Consider the following 16128-nt stretch of genomic DNA (forward strand, 5'->3'; position numbering starts at 1 on the left):
CAGACCCTGCTGTCTCCTAACAGCAGCTGTGCATCAGGGATTGCTGTTGGGTTCCCTCTCCCAGCAGGGCTCACCAGCTCCTGGTTGAGGAGCTGCCACAGTCACGTTCAAGGACCTTCCCCCGTCCTCTTGTCCCCTGCACAAGGGGCTGGGACCAGCTGTGCCCCTGCAGCAGGTCTGGGTCAACCTTATTTTGTTAATTGGAGGAAATTACCAGTGTGGAACTCCAACGCTGGGGTTTGTGCAAAATGTACCATGCAGGCGTGCTGCTATCGAGTGTACTTCAGAATTAAAAATAGCAGGAGAAAATTCATGTGGAAGATCAAGCGTGCTAATAGATCGTATAACCTCACCCCAGACCGAGCCATGCTGTAAACAATTTGCAGCATGAAACACACAGGAACTGCCATCAAAACATTTATTTACACAAAAACCAATAATTACAACAGGCTCAGGTTGCAGGCACGTTTTCTTGAGAAATTAATGACAGCCTTACAAAATAAACCGATACCAACAATAACATTTCTTGTGCTTTAAATACGATCTCCACGAGCCTTGCTGCTGGGCATAAGAACTAACACAGCAGCCTAACAGGCCTGACATTTAATAAGCCAAGTTTATTTCTAGAAAGTGAGCTGGAAATTAAATCTCCTGCTTACAGCTGGCACACTGTGCTCAAGAGGAATCCTAAGACGACTGCATTTCATTTCTGCCCTATAGCTTTTATCCTTCGACTAATTGGTATATTTAAGTGCACTTAATCATTTCAGCACTGAACTTACCACCGTGATAATCTCCAATTTAGACTATGCAACAATAAATCTTTGTCTTCTCTTAGCAGCTGGCGAGTTTTGATTTGGACTTTGAATTTAGATCGTCTCCTCAGGCTTAACAGTAACAACTTGTTTGTCCTGCCTTCTGAAAGCACGACATTAACTCTGCTCTTTAACTGTATTAATGTTGCTTAAGCGCAGTGTTCTCGGTGCTGACCTGCCCCTCCATAGTGCCGGCCTAAGGAACATAACAAAACCAATTAGGCTGTGCCGGCGGCTCACAAAGCAACTTTCACTCATTAGTATTTACACAGCATCACTGGGCCACGTGACGCTGTGCAGGCACGAGGACAAGCTCGAGGTTATAATACAATCTTTCAATAGATGCCTCCAGTGCCACAAAGAGCTGATTTAAAAACAGGTGTAAGGGGCCCCCGACAATTAACACAGGAAGAACGCTCCCACTAATACCTCACAGTCTGCCAGAGGACCACGTCGGGTCTTCTCTTTAATTCTTTGACAAATGCCCTGAAAACCTTATGGAAGTAGCTCCTGTAAAAGTATCTAAATTAGATGCGATCACCAAACAACAAAGGGGAAGACTGTTTCTGGATGGAGAAGGGGACTCTACCCCCAGCTTTGCTACAGGCCTCCTGGTAAGCACTCCTGGTAGTGCCCTGATAAGCTGTTTAGCCCCCATCTTTAAGACTTCACACACATTATTACGACCTTTTCAGTACAACTCGGGATTTGTGCTCGCAGAACAAATCATGTCATGAAAGATTTGCAGGATCAAAGTCTCATTTCCCCGTGCCTTAGTTCTTCCTGTACACTTCAATACAGCTGCATTTGACATACTCGCAGATGCTGGGAGAAGGGCCTCACTCTGTTAAATATAAAACACCTACTTAAACAAGTCGCCTTGTAATAAAAGGCTGAATAGTACAGCAGTCGCACCGAGTTGAGAAAGACTGCATCTTCATCGTTTCCTGACTACCATGTTTGCTTTTGCAGACTTGAGCCCAGAAGAAACTGCGAGTTCACCCAACGTACGCTGCCACTTCAGTTGCTTTATTTGCTTTACCACTTGCCAACGAGACAAACAGCCCTTTCTGTTCTACAAGGCACAGCTCAAACACCGACTTCGTCAGCTGACCCAGCAGCACTGGGCCCTGGGGTGCAGCAGCTGGGCACGAGAGCCCTGGCACCCCCAGAAGCACCGCAGCACCAGCACAATGTACCACAGGACTCAGCCTGCAGACACCCAGTTTTGTAACTTCGCCTTCTCTGCTTTAAAGACAGTATTAGTACCTGCTATTTTCTTCCCTCAATGTAGCTCAGGCTCTGATCAACCACACACCAGTACTTTATTTCTGTTAGTTAGTGAACTGCACTCAGAATGTCTCACAGCAAGGCTGCTTCTTCAGACCTTAGATTACTGTGGCCCCACTTTGGCCAAACATAACATATGTATTTTACGTCTGAATACTCTGGAAGCTGGCTGGATATTTAACTGGGCTCTGGCTCTCACTCCTCCATAGTTACAGTCAAGTTGCCTTTATGGCCTCTCTGTGGTTAGCTGAACTGTTGGAGCTTCCTTACCCTATCAGTGTGAGGTGTTCTTCATAGAATCTCTGTAGTTCTCAGGGATTGCTGCACATTTCTGAATCAATTTTAAAGCACAGACATACCATCCCCCCCAAACACAATTTTGCCTGTGTGGAGGTGACAGCAGCCCCCTAATTCCTGTCAGCTGCTGCTCCAGAAGCAGGCACTGACAACACTGAGCACCTCTTGTCTTTCATAGGTGGAAACCGGCCTATATGCATATCAGCTTATACCCCAACAACCATTTTTATTCTCCATCCCCCAAAGCACACACCAAAAAGTAACACCAAAGAAACCTCTGGAGTTCAACTATGCACCAGCTACCAATCTTCATCGGGCTGCAACCCATACAGCTGCAGACGGAAGCTGACAGTAAGGAAAACAAGATTTACTTTAATTCCATTAGGGCTGCAGGGAAAGTAGGAGCAGTATTTAGGAAAAGCCTTCATTTACATTCTGAGAAACACCGAAATTAAATACAAGTAATTTGGGGCCAAGGGGCCGAGCAGCGCTGCAACAAACTGCAGCTGTACGTAACTGAAATGATTTATTCTGTGAAATCTAAGCGTAGAATTAATGCCAGCCTTGCCAGGAGCACTCACAGATTTAACATGTTACTTTCAACAGTCCAGTTTATAGCTAAAAGATAAGGAAATCAGCACTGCACCTTCTGGGAGTTAATAATTTATCCACCTCCTTTTGGTGGAATCTGAATCCAGCTCCCAGTTGCCTGTTGTCACAACACCACATTCTTTTCTGTGGCTCACACCGTAAACACTCCCAAGGAAACCCATCCTAATAAGGAGAGCTGGCTTTGAAAGGCTGAGCAACTAGCAGCAATGCCTGAACCTCAGCTGCCCTGCTCCTTTTAAATGGAGAGTTGTTCCTTCGTTTTTAATCCATTTGCAACTCCCTGGCCTTTGCTGTATGTCCTTCTCACATTGTGGCACCCAAACAGCACCCAGTGCTGGAGGTGAGGCTGCACAGCACAGAGCAGAGAGGACAACCCTCCCCTCACCACCCAGTGGCCACACTTTGCCTGGTGCACCCCAGGGTGCAGCTGGTCCTTTGGGCTGCCAGGACACATATTCAACTTGTCATCATCAGCCAGAACCCCAATTATAACTTGTTGGAGAGCACTCGAGTACAGATCTGCAAGATCAGGACAACTAGAAAATGGGAAATCAGAAGGATTACATGAGCTTCATCAGCAGTCACTGCCACCCCAAAGGCAGCACATCCAACCTGTGAGCAGTGCTCCATCTGCTCACACCTCATCTATTCATCTCCTGCAATATTCCCATGTACAGAATCACACACAACTTTCCTGCTTGGTTAAATTCTGGATAGCTTGGGTAAAACGAAGGTGCAGCAGGACAGATTTACTGCAGTGGTCCAAGTACTTTATTTATCTAAGCCTGTGTTACGCACACATCAGTGAATGTACTGTAGCTGGACCGAATTACTGCAGACCCTGTCTGCCTGAAAAGCTGTCAGTTCTGCATCTTCGAAAACACTCTTGGATGAAAAGAAAGTGTTATCCTAATTTTACAGAGAACAGAGGAACACTTTGAACACGTCTGCTCAGCTCTCCTGCCCACTCACGCACAAAACCTGGCTGTAACTGAGTAATCTGGTGCTGGCTAGTGTTACAGCACCATGCACACCAGCCTCTTTCTTCCCCTCTCCAGATGGCTGGCACCGGGCACAGCGTTTCAGGCTCTGGGCTCTGAGAGAATCCTATTACACATGGTCACAGAACCCACGGAATTAAAACCCTCCGTAATTATTTCAGTAGGATCACCAGAATTTAAGAAGAAAAAGAAGAAGAAGAAGAAGGAGGAGGAGGAGAAATAAAAACATTGGTGCACCCCAGAAGCCAACTCTGCCACAAGGAGCAGCTCTCAGCTGAGGTGACATGCTCCTGCTCCTCTGTTCTCATGTCCATTCTGATCTCAGAATGACACCCTTTACTTTCTGTGTTCTGACCTCAGAATGACACCCTTTACTTTCTGTCACCACCGGTTCCTGACCCTCCTTCAGATGCTCAGCTGGCAGCAGCACAGGGCTGCCCCGCTTCAGCTAAGCGGGATGTCCTGAGCGAATTCAGTATCACCATACAGACATCTACAGAGCTGCACCGGCTCATTGCCACAGACTATCCACACTTTTAGGAAAGCCAGTTTCCTAATTTCTCTTCCATCTTCAACCTACAAATTCCTGAGGAGCCTTCCTGTGAGTGCTGTAAGATGCTGGCTGCAGCTCATTTGTCCTATTGCACTTCAGAAGGACAACTGTAATAGTCAGAAACTTCAGCTTTCGGGCCTCTCTCCTTCTTAGGACATGAACAAAAAGGCAAATTATGTCAGGAAGAAACGAGCAGGGCTGCACATTTTTATAAGAGGTGTGTCCTGTTTCAGATTAATGTGGCATTCAGAAATTGCGCGAGTGCCAGCATGGAAGAAAAATACAGCACATTCATTATATAAAGGAATCGTGTTTATTTTAGTTCTTTCGGAGTAAGATGGTAACATCCGCTTCCTTAATTACTTATTCTGTGTTTAATATTTTAACCCCACATGTTAAGTCTCCTCAATTGCTTCCTGCTATATGGTATAATACAGCTATAATAGCTCAAACATTTCCATTTGTGAAGGACTCGATGACTTCATTTGTGCAACGAGCTTCAATTAAATTCCAAAACCTTTGAAACACAAGAATTTAGATTTATTGGAAGCTTCTTTAATATGACCAAGGAGGTTTCTCTCTGGTTACGTTGCAGACATCTACTCTCTGCGGAGGGCACTGAAATTACACTTGCCCACAACTGCAAAGACTTCCAGACCTGCAAGCCAAATTACACAGAGGATAACCAACTTGTGCTACCAGCTTGGCCAGAGCCACAAAGTGCTCAGGGCAAGCACATCTGCCCAGCAACAAAAGAGAAGAAGCCCCACGCTTGATCTTATTAAAATTTAAAGCTATAATTGACCACGGGGCTATTTGGTGAAATCTCCCCTGCTTCCTTCGACCACTGACGCTGCACAGCCTATTGCACAAGCTCTTGCTGAAGACCAATTTAGCGCTGGATGAAACACAGACAACCTTAGAAACAACATTATCCTTGATGGAACTCTTGCATAACACAGCAGCCAATTGCAGGCACGATCCTACGAGGTGCAAACCACACCTAAGGAACAAGGGCTGCGTTTCTCTCCTTGGCTGCTTGGTGATGCTGCAAACCATTTTGCTTGACTGACCTCCATTCACCAACAGATTCAGATCTTCCTGGGACAATGCCCAGCCATTGTTAATTGCCTTATTGCTTTTTACGTCATCCCCAAGTTTTGCTAGCAGTGCTTTGATTTTCACGTTACTGAGATAAATGCAGTTGGCATCAGAGCTGGCATGAGTTTCTGTGAGACTGTGAGGAACCTCAGCCCAGTGCCAGCAGGCCCTGGTAAAGAAAAGCCACAATGAATCAGATGGGTTTTCATTCGGTCACAAAAGCTTTCAAGCAACAACAAAACACACCATCACCACCAACAAAAACTCCACCTTATTGCCAGGGCTGAGCTTGAAACAAATGGCTTTAAGGCACAGACAATGCATTAAGGCCATACTGCCCTATCGTTCCCCCACCGTGACTGACTTTCATCACACACTCTGGGACCGGCTGGTAATTTCTTCAGTCTTTGCAACTGAAAAATGAAAACAAACCTGGGAAAAAGAAACAATTTCCTGATAAAGTCCTGAGGGCCCAGCTCAGATTGGTGAACACCATGATGTTTCTGCTGACTCCAACAGGGGCATTCAGCCTTAAGCCATAATAGCTGGAGCAAAGTCCATCGTAACAGTGATAACTCCCCAGCAGGCTGAACGCTTATGGCTCTTAGTAACTCAGAAGAGTAACCCAGTATCTCATTTTTGTCAGACACGGAAGAATTGATCCTGTTAAAAAATGCTTACATACAACGTGGACTGAGCAGGAAAATGTATCAGTTCCACTTTGTATTCCCTAATCCCACGGGCACACCCACCTCAACAACCATTCTGTCCTTATCCTCTAAATAAACCAGGAATTTTCCACACACACTTTCCCTCCCGAATCCCTCATACCCCACCCCCGGCTCCTAAGAACGCTCCCAGAAGGGATGAGCTGCCCTGCCAGGCTCCTATTCACACGCTCTCACACTACACTAGAGATAAGAGATAAGGTGCTGCTGGAACGAGGCGAGAGCAGGCACACAGGGCATGCAAATTGCTTCTGATTGTTGTGGCTTACGCTGCATCTATTTCTGCCCAAGAGACTTAAATTCCCTGTTAGTCCCAATAGTACAGGAAAAGAATGAGATGGTGGAGGAAGGCCGCAGTTTTGTTATTTGCCATTTCCACAGTAAGAGCGGCACAAACAGCTGAGCAGCAGAGGCACAGCTCAATGCTTGGAGAGCTGAGCAGCAGAGGCACAGCTCCCTGCTTGGAGGCCAACATCTGCCTGCTCCTGGGGTAGAAGGGCCACGGGAAGGGCGCTGTGAAACCACCTCCAGGCAACAGCAAAGTCCAGCCGGCAGCAGCCCGTGCTCACCAGGCGATCTTTAACCTTTACCTGCACTCCCCGTGGGCAGGAGCAGCTCGTGCTGCCTAAGGACACGGGGTAGAGCACCAGCAGGTAACTTCTATGCGTGCTGTGGAGCGCAAGGCGATAAAACACCAATGTGCTGATACCTGCGTGCTTCGCCTGGGAGTCCGGCAGGTCTCGATGCCCAGCGGTAATGCCCAGCTGTCCGCGGGCAGCCCGCACAGGCTCCCACCAGCCCGCACACGCAGCCTGAGGCGAACCGTTCCCAGCTTTAATTCACACCCGTGAGCGCCCACGACCACAACCGTATCCCGAGCACTCGTGGCGCTCGCCGCCCTCTCCCCTCGGGCTGCAGCACGTCCCGGTCCCGCAGTGATTCCGCAGGGCACGGAGCGGCACACAGGCCCCGGCCAAGCAGGGCCGCGCCGCCCGCCCGCCCCGAGGCCGCGCTCCGCTCTGCTTTCCCGGGGCTCAGCGGCTCAGGACTCGGCGGGGAAGGGGCGGCCGCCCGCAGGGCCGCTACCGCGAGACGCGGCCGCCCGGGGCCCAGCTCGGCCGGGCCGCTCCGGAGGTGCCGGGACCCCGCCGCCCGAGCACAGCCCCGCTCCCCTCCGGCTGCCGGCGCCGTGTCCGCCGCCCAGCCCCGCGGCTCCTCGAGGCTCCGGCCCCGCCGGGCCCGGCCGGTACCGGGGGTCGCCGCCGGAGCGGGGTCGGGAGCGGCCGCTTGGGACCGCGCGGGGTCGGCGTCCGGGGCGGGGGCCGCCTGGCGGCGTGCGGGAGCCGTACCTGTGGTCAGGTTGTCATTGATCTTCAGCGGCACCCGCAGGATGTACACCAGGAAGAGCATGATGAAAAACCACAGCGTCCACAGGTACGTCCACGACCAGACGATGCACGACTTGAGCTGCTCCAGAAAGCCCGTCCCGGCTTCAGCCATGTTTTGGAGAAGGGAAAAAAAAAAAAAAAAAGAAAAAAGAAAAAAGGCAAAAAAACCCAACCGTACAGCACGCTCCGCGCTCAATGCTGCTGCCACGGATTAGCAGCGCGCCTGTGCCGCTGTGCGCGGGGCTCGGCTCCCAGCCCCTGGATCCCAGCCCCTGGATCCCAGCCCCTGGATCCCAGCTCCCGGATCCCAGCTCCCAGCCGCTCAAATGGACTCGTCCGCGCGGCCCCAGCCCGGCAGCAGCTCGCAGCGCCCGGCGGAGCGCGGGTCGGTCCCGGCCGGGGGCGGGGAAGGCAGAGCGCGGCCCCGCGAGCCCCGGCTCGGCCACGTGCTGCGAGGCGGCCCCGGGCCGGCCCCTGAGCTGCGGGGGGAGCGCGGCGGCCGCAACGGGCACCGGCAGCATGATGAAACGGAACGAAACGGCCGGAGGCTCCGGGGGGAGCGGGAGGGAGGGAGAGGGAGCAAGATTAATAGCGGGAACGATTAGGGGAAAGAAAAACGCCGCGCACGCTGCAACTTTATTCTTGGTGGTGTGTGTTTGCACAAGGATTTTAGCCGGTGTTTGCACTGCGCGGCCCGAACCGGGGCTCACTCTTCTGGGATCCGGAGCACAGAGGAGCTTTGTTCGGTTCGGCTCTTTTCCCAGTTCCTCTGCCCATCCCTCAGGCTCACAGCGGCGGTTTGTCGCGCATTGCTCAGCACCGTCCTGAGCCCTAAAACCCCCACTCGGAAGGCTCTGCACGATGAGAGAAATTAACGTCTTACCAAGGAAAAGCGTGTATGAAGCATAAGCATCACGTAGTAAAACATTCCTTTTGTGACATGTGTTTTGTCTTCTGCCTTGGCTCTCTCAGGGACACATTTCTGCACAAAACAACGTATGGCAGCACAGATGTGCACAGGTCGGTTACCATCACCTACTTTCTGATGCTACATCACTTACAAACATGAGTGCCTGCACTGCAGCTTGTTGTCACAGCTTCTCCCCTTGGTGTTTCTGCAGCCTGCATTGGGACAGCGCTGCCCAGCAACTTAATGCACAGCTCGGTGTTTCTGTAAGCAGCGCCAAAAGGACATGGAGCCCCATCGATGTTTATAGACAGATCATACCCTCGCTCTCCCGACATTTTCAAGTCTGCCATTGGAAAGGCCCCACAGAAAGAATGCGGTCACTTCTCCAGGATGTTTACAGTAGCTACAAGACATTACAGCACAGTCAGTGTGCATTTGTACAGACATATAACTCCTGGTGGGAGGCAGCCACACACAGATGTGCTCCTCCATGGGCCATGCCGTGGTTGGGGCTGTGGCTGGGCCATGAGCATTTGCAGCTTCAGGATCCTCTGATTAAGGGGCTGTTGTCCCTACGTGACTCTATTGCTGTGGGACTGACAGGTTTTCCCACTAATAATCATGAAGCCTTTGTAAATTCCAATGTACAGGTAGCACTTCCAACATAACTACAAACAGGACCTTTTTAGGTAAAGTATATACCAAAGAAAACCACATTGGAAACATCTCAGTCTCCTTTTCCAGTTAGAAGGGATATAAATATTTTAGATGCATCACATCTGGAAAAAAAAATCAACATTATCCCATCGCATGGCTATTTCTAAATGAAAATATTCACCTGATGTTCTCTTACGTGTAGGTTAAAGAGAACAAGCACTCAGCATAGTTGTCATTTGTATCATTTCTGTCTATACACTGCAGCACTGAGAATATTATTGCCTATAGTGCAGAACTATGATCAGTTCCCATTAAAAACAATCAGGAAAGAGGATCCGTGTGTCCAACGACAAAAGTCTGCATGTGGTGAAGAGGAATTGCTGGTTGGGGTATCCTGAGCCGTGAGCGTCTGTGTGCTCTCGTGTGATGGATTGAGCTTCTGTTGTGCCACTGAAGGAGCTCACGCGCGGGAGGTGTTTGCAGTTCAGGCTCTCTTTAACACCACTTCACTCTCCTCTTTCTATTCTGGTAGCAAAGGGTGCTGAGTATCAATAAAAAGTCTTACAACACACATTTTACAAGTCAAAAAGGCAAACTGCTCAGTACTATAAAGAGATTTTATTAGGGTTTTATTGTGTCATCTGGCTCCAGACACTCACTCCTTTGCTAGGTCAAGACCTAACAGCGTACAGTGAAGTGATCACCGCGTACAGATCACTAGAAAAGCATCTGTTACCTTTCTGCTGTGATTCTGCACACAGCTTCCTCACTCCAGTGCTCCCTCACAGCTCCTCAGGCACTCCAGCCCCTGCCTCCAATTGCTGCCTAAGTGCCAGCCTGCTCGGCTTCTCAGGCAGCTGCTGATGACTTCGCTAAACTGAATCAGGAAGTGGAGGCACTGACAGTTACCAGTTGTGAGGCACTGAATGTTTCCTTTTGGTTGTTTTTCAAGAATAAAGTTTATTTTTGAATGTAGGTCCTGCCAGGTAAGAAATAATAGTTGCCACCTGCACACAACAAACAGGTAGTTTTAAAGTCCCACCTACCTGTCACTGTTACACAGAGCAGAGCTCAGCGCTGCCCTATGCGCCCTGTGAGGAGCTGCAGCCGCCATCAGGCCTCCATCAGCTCCTCTGCTCTGTGCTGAGCACACACAGGGGCCTCACTCTGCATCACACATCTTGCCCTCTAGGCCCTTATCTTGCCCTCTAGGCCCTTCCCTGCCTTCATAGCCCGGGGTGTCCAGGAGCATTCTCTGAGGATGCTCAGATAGGGCACAAGCAGTCCCTGCATTGGTTTCAGGCACCTGTGAGCACTGGGAAGCGACAGCAACCCAGTCCCAGCCCAGGCACTCACATTCATCCAGCCCCACCAGCAGCAGCACCCTCCATGCAACTCCCTGCCTGGTGCCATTTCATCTTGGTACATGGTAAGCAACCAGATATATGCCCATGGATACCTACACATACCTACAAACGTGTATATGCAGATTTAATCCACTCACATACACTGGATATGCAAACATACCCAAACACTAATTAAACAATATCCGGGATGAACTGGAGATGGCAGTCTAAACCGAAATCTGCAATACTTGTGTATGGCATGCCAATGGGAGGGAGTGATGGCACAGCACAGCCAGCACTTCTCAGGCATCCAGAAGTTGGAATAAAACAGCTTCCAGACATAGAAAAGTCTGTTTTCAGCTTAAAGCATACAGTTCTCTGTCACAGACCTGAACATATGATAAGGCAGGTTAAAATGAAGAGTCATGCTTAATTAACAACTTAATGTATTTTCATTAAAACAAAGAGACGCCTAAAGTACAGGCTCCTGTGCAGAGTGCCTGGCCTGAAGCTTTTGCTCTGCACCTTATAGGTGAGATATGATGCTGCTATGAAAGTACACTTCAGCTGAAAAGAAGATGGTCATATTTCAAAGTATGCCACCATTATTAGGAAGCAAAAGTACTCATTTGTGTGCCAGACCAAAAACATTTTAAATAATACTTTTTATGATTTTCCAAGCAGTGTGAAGGTTAGACCTGTTTTATCAGTTCATAAAGCAGAGGTAGCTGAGTGAGATGTAGATGGGTCCCAGATTCCCAAAGATCTGTTTAAATCATAGAATCACAAGGTTGGAAAGGACCTACAAGATCATCTGGTCCAACCATCCTCCCATTACCATTGCTACCACCAGCCTCTAAACCATATCTCATAGGTCCTCATCATGGACATGGGCTGCCCATAGGCATGAAGACACAGTAAAAAGAGGATAAAGAATCACAGGATCACCAAGGTTGGAAAGACCTCCAGGGTCATCCAGTCCAACCATCCACCCATCACCAATATTTCCCACTAAACCACGTTCCTCAGCACAGCATCTACATGTTCCTTGAATACCTCCAGGGACAGTGACTCCACCACACCCCTGGGCAGCCCATTACATCATCACCTGATCACTCTTTTTCTCTAAAAGTTTTTCCTTACATCTGACCTGGATGCAACTTAAGGCCATTCTTTCCAGTCCTATTGCTGTTTACACAGAAGAGATCAATTTCCACCTTACCACAACCTCCCTTCAGGTAGTTATAGAGAGCAATATGGTCTCCCCTGAAACTCCTCCAGACTTAAATAATCCCAGCTCCCTCAGACACTCCTCACAAGGCCTGTGCTCCAGACCCCTCACAGCTTCGTTGCCCTTCTCTGAACACACACTAGGACTTCAATGTCTTGCAGTGAGGGGCAAGAACTCACTGACATTTATATTTTACTCATTTCCAGAAATCTAGGTGAAGGAAATGGAGAAGTCCCAGTGCTGGGCCATGAGCAGATAACTACTGCTGCTACAGGGAACAGGAACAGACTGCAGGCAGGTTCAGATACAGCAAACAGCACATCCTCTGTTACCAGAACAGGCTGCATTCACATGGCACACTGAATTTCGCTCTGTCACAGACAGATTTGGCTCCTGAGCTGAATCTTGCTAAGCCTTTGCAACAGTGAGTACCAAAGTGCTATTTTTCCCTTGTCTGACAGAACCCTACTTCCTACTTGGCCTGCTTATATCGCTTACTCACAGCCCCCCTATGGCACTGCTGACAAGAACCTCTCCCTGCAGGCTGTGGAGACACAGGGGAAGGTCTGTATCAGGAGATGTCCCATCTCAGTCCAAATAGAAACCAAAGGGCAAGATGTAGAGAAATGACAAGGAGTGTTGAATTTCACGTTGCAACTAGAATTGCTGGTATTAATCCTTAGCCTAAAGGCTGCACAGTCTGGAAACACTCTTCAAATGCATTAATATGTATTTGACAGAAGAAAGGGTGGTTTATTTCACCCCTTCAGCTTCAGCTGACATCAGCGCTTACATGCAAGGTACAGCTGGATGAACAGTCTGCTTTAGTACATATTAGCAAGATGTAATTTTGCTAACACCTACCCTAATAATATTATTGTTAATAAGTTCCTACAGGAACTTAGAGGGGAACGTTAGATTTTACCATCAATTTTAACATCAGTTATTCCTTTCAGAGCTGACAGACCTCTCTACTAAGTGCAGTCAAGGTGCAGCTGATGCTGCCACACTGTGGAATGAAAACCAAGATAAACTTCTCCTTTTCATTCAGAGATTTCAAGGTTGTTAACGCTGTTGTTCAGAGCTCTTCCAATCAAGTCTGTGACCTTTGGACTCCTTCGCCACAGCTGCTTTTTGGCCAACTGCGGTTCTGCTTTCTCATGTTCATGTTTCCACAACAAAATGAGAGACCTGCCAACTTCATTGATCTCACCTCATCTGAAAACTGGTTTAACAACGCAGCGCCATTTAGAAGGAAAGAGGAAAGTTGACTTTTCTTCCTGGTACTTCGTTTAAAACTGCGAATGGCTCAGATTTCTACTCCAGCTGCTTGTGCAGACATCGACTTGAAGTGGCACAGCAAAGCTGGAAGCGTATTTAAAAGTCTGTTTGTCTTTGGAATACTGATTGATTTTGAAATTAGCTGACCTCCTTCCTCACTCTCCAAATGACGTGGAAGTTATAAATGCAAGTTGTATGAAAGATGGGAGAAACAAGTGCTGGGTCAACATTCAGATGGCAGGTACAGAAGATTCACAGAGATATTTGGGACAACACCTGTATTTTTGTCTGGGTTAAGATAGACTGAAAGAGGAAGAACAGCTCACGCTCCTCAGAGCTGCAGTGTCAGACTCCTTTTCTCCATGCTGAAGGGGAAACTTGGAAAAACCACAGTTGATCACAGCTTTATACCTCTGATCACAGTGACACACCTTGTATTATCACTGTATGTAGTGCCTTACCTAGGAACAGGCACAGCTGGAGCCCTTGCTGGTACCTCAGTAGCACAGCAAGGTTTTGAACATTCCTATCAACATCACTGGAAACCTCATGTCCAGATACAAGCTCTGCAGCAGATGCTCAGTTCTTAGACTGAGACATCCTACAGTGTGGTACCTCAGAATGTCAGCGATCCTGCTGACTGATCCTGCCCCTCTTCTCTGCACTGGTGAGGCCTCACCTGGAGTACTGTGTCCAGATGCAGAGTCCTCAGAACAGGAGAGATGTGGATCTGATGGAATGCATCCAGAGGAAGGCCATAAAAATAATCCAAGGGATGGAACAGCTCTCCAAGGATGGGCTGAGAGAGGTGGGGCTGTTCAGCCTAGAGAAGAGAAGGCTGCAAGGTGACCTGAGAGTGCCTTCTTGTATCTAAAGGGGTGCTGCAAGAAGGAAGGGGACAGATTCTTTTGCAGGGTCTGCTGTGACACGACAACAGGAAATGGCTTCAAACTAAAAGAGAGCAGATTTTGATTAGTTTGGTGCAAAGCCAGAGCAGAACTTCCAGTGCAGATTTCTCCAAAAGGAATTGAACTCAAGTGTGCAGAACACAAGAAACAGAAGTGATGTAACTAAAATGACAGCAATGATAAAGTCACCTTCTATTACCTGTAGTGTGAGAACAGACATACAGAAAAAGGGTTGCTCAGGAGAATTTGAAAGCAGAAGCACAACTCCTGTTTCATGTGTTCAGGAGCAATTATTTACTTGCATACCACTTAAAATCCTAAGTGGAAGGAGGCACTGAGATGTGTAAGGTATAACATGTTTCAAGAACAGATCCTTTTACAAGTCCATATTACAAGCTGTAATATCTTGTACACCAACACTGCACAATACAAAGCTTGTCTTTATATTAAAAATAGAATATAAACAAGTATTAGTTCACACTGACACAACCGCCACAGCATAAGTTCTCAGAAGGTGCTTTCCCTGCACAAAATATCTTAAATCCCACCAATAAGTTGTTCTGTTAAATCATAGGGCTCTATAAGTTAGAAAAGCAATGAAAACACAACTGATATCCAAAACTACTGAAACAAAGAGCTCACAACGTGCCACCCACCTCAACTCATCAGCTCCTGTCAGCTTCCTCTGGGGAGTCATTACTCCAATATATGACACAATGTACTGCCCAGAAAAAGTAACGGAGTATTTGTTTTACTTCTAAATTGCTTTACTGATGCTGTAGGTTTATGGATTTGATGCCCAAGGCATAGAACTGTCTCAGACTAAACATATCAAGGAACAAAGTACAAGTAATACAAATTTATTCTACCAAATCCATGCTAGAATTGAGCATCCTACAGGGATGCTACTTTCTGAAGACAGGAACTGAGACTATCGTGGAATTGAATGAACAGAGAGGAAAGCACAACCATGGAGCACGTCACAGTAAAATACCTCTTTATTAGGAATAGATTTAAAATTAGCCTTTTATTTCAGTTAAGAAAAATAGCATTCTGACTTTCAGCCTGCACTGATTCTGGTCACACATAACATTCCAACAGCTAGAATAGTTACCTGCATCATTGCTGCCCATGGACAGATTTCCTAACTGTCCATTTTATTCTTCTTAAGTATTTTAAGCCTTTTATTCTTCTTAGANCCATAGCAAGGCTTGCATTTAGATCTTAAGGAAGATTGGCAGACTGACTGGAGTGTGACTTTGGATGTGCCATCAGCTCATGTACAGCTTTCATGAGCTTTCTTTTAAATAAGAACAAGATGGTTCAAGAGATGATCTATAAAGACAATTAAGAGGGTAATTCTTCAGGAAAGCTGTTGTAGAACAAACCTCATTCTTCCACTAGGCAGTTTAGTACTGTAAAGTAGCAGCAATTTCAACAACTTCAGTCAGCTTCGTACCCTTTTAAAACAAACACTGACAACCAGCATACAGGGGCATTGCTATTCCAATCCAAATAGTAACCTACCTTTTGTGTACATCTTTATGCTCAGCACAAGATTAGATCCTCTCTCTTGCAAACCTGTAACTTAACGGTTTAAGGTAATTAACAGGACCAAGCTGTAAACAAAAATATAACCTTTGTGTAAGCTTCACTTTCTGGAGCCTGGATAAATAACTGACTTCTAGAAAAAAGAAGCTGCCTGTTTTTCCATCATGAATGTGGAATCAGCATCTTTTGGAACATGCTGCCATCCGATTCATAATGATATCCATGTATTCACAGAAGTGAAATACATCATTTGTAGCAAATTTTGCCATTTCTTTTAAAATTCATTTTCAACATCAGATCTATCAGATGGGGAAAGTATTCTCCAGATAAAAAAAACAATTGGTGTTATTTTTTGTCTTGCAGTTTCTTCCACATGAAGCTATAAGATAAACATTTCAAGAAGAGTCCCATAGGCAGATGCTTCGTAAATGTGGGTGGAAACCATGTATGGTGACAACA

The 16128-nt window shown here is 47.3% G+C and overlaps 1 protein-coding gene and 1 long non-coding RNA gene across 3 annotated transcripts in view; one reads left to right on the forward strand and one right to left on the reverse strand.

Moving 5' to 3' along the window:
• ST7 (suppression of tumorigenicity 7) overlaps positions 1-8170 on the reverse strand; it is a 110476-nt gene extending 102306 nt beyond the window's left edge. The window contains exon 1 of one of the 2 annotated variants that reach the window (XM_015853590.2): positions 7747-8170. In XM_015853590.2, coding sequence (XP_015709076.1) covers positions 7747-7897 — 151 coding nt within the window. In that variant the 5' untranslated portion in view covers positions 7898-8170. Of the gene's footprint in view, positions 1-7106; positions 7318-7746 lie in introns of those variants that run through there. The other variant, XM_015853627.2, reaches the window with a different exon arrangement.
• On the forward strand, positions 4534-5477 carry LOC116652995. The gene is made up of 3 exons (XR_004306308.1): positions 4534-4625; positions 4722-4785; positions 5164-5477. It is a non-coding gene; the product is annotated as an uncharacterized LOC116652995 (long non-coding RNA).
• Positions 8171-16128: the final 7958 nt, after the last annotated feature.

Source organism: Coturnix japonica, chromosome 1 (assembly GCF_001577835.2).
Source record: "Coturnix japonica isolate 7356 chromosome 1, Coturnix japonica 2.1, whole genome shotgun sequence".
NCBI classification, from domain to species: Eukaryota; Metazoa; Chordata; class Aves; order Galliformes; family Phasianidae; genus Coturnix; species Coturnix japonica.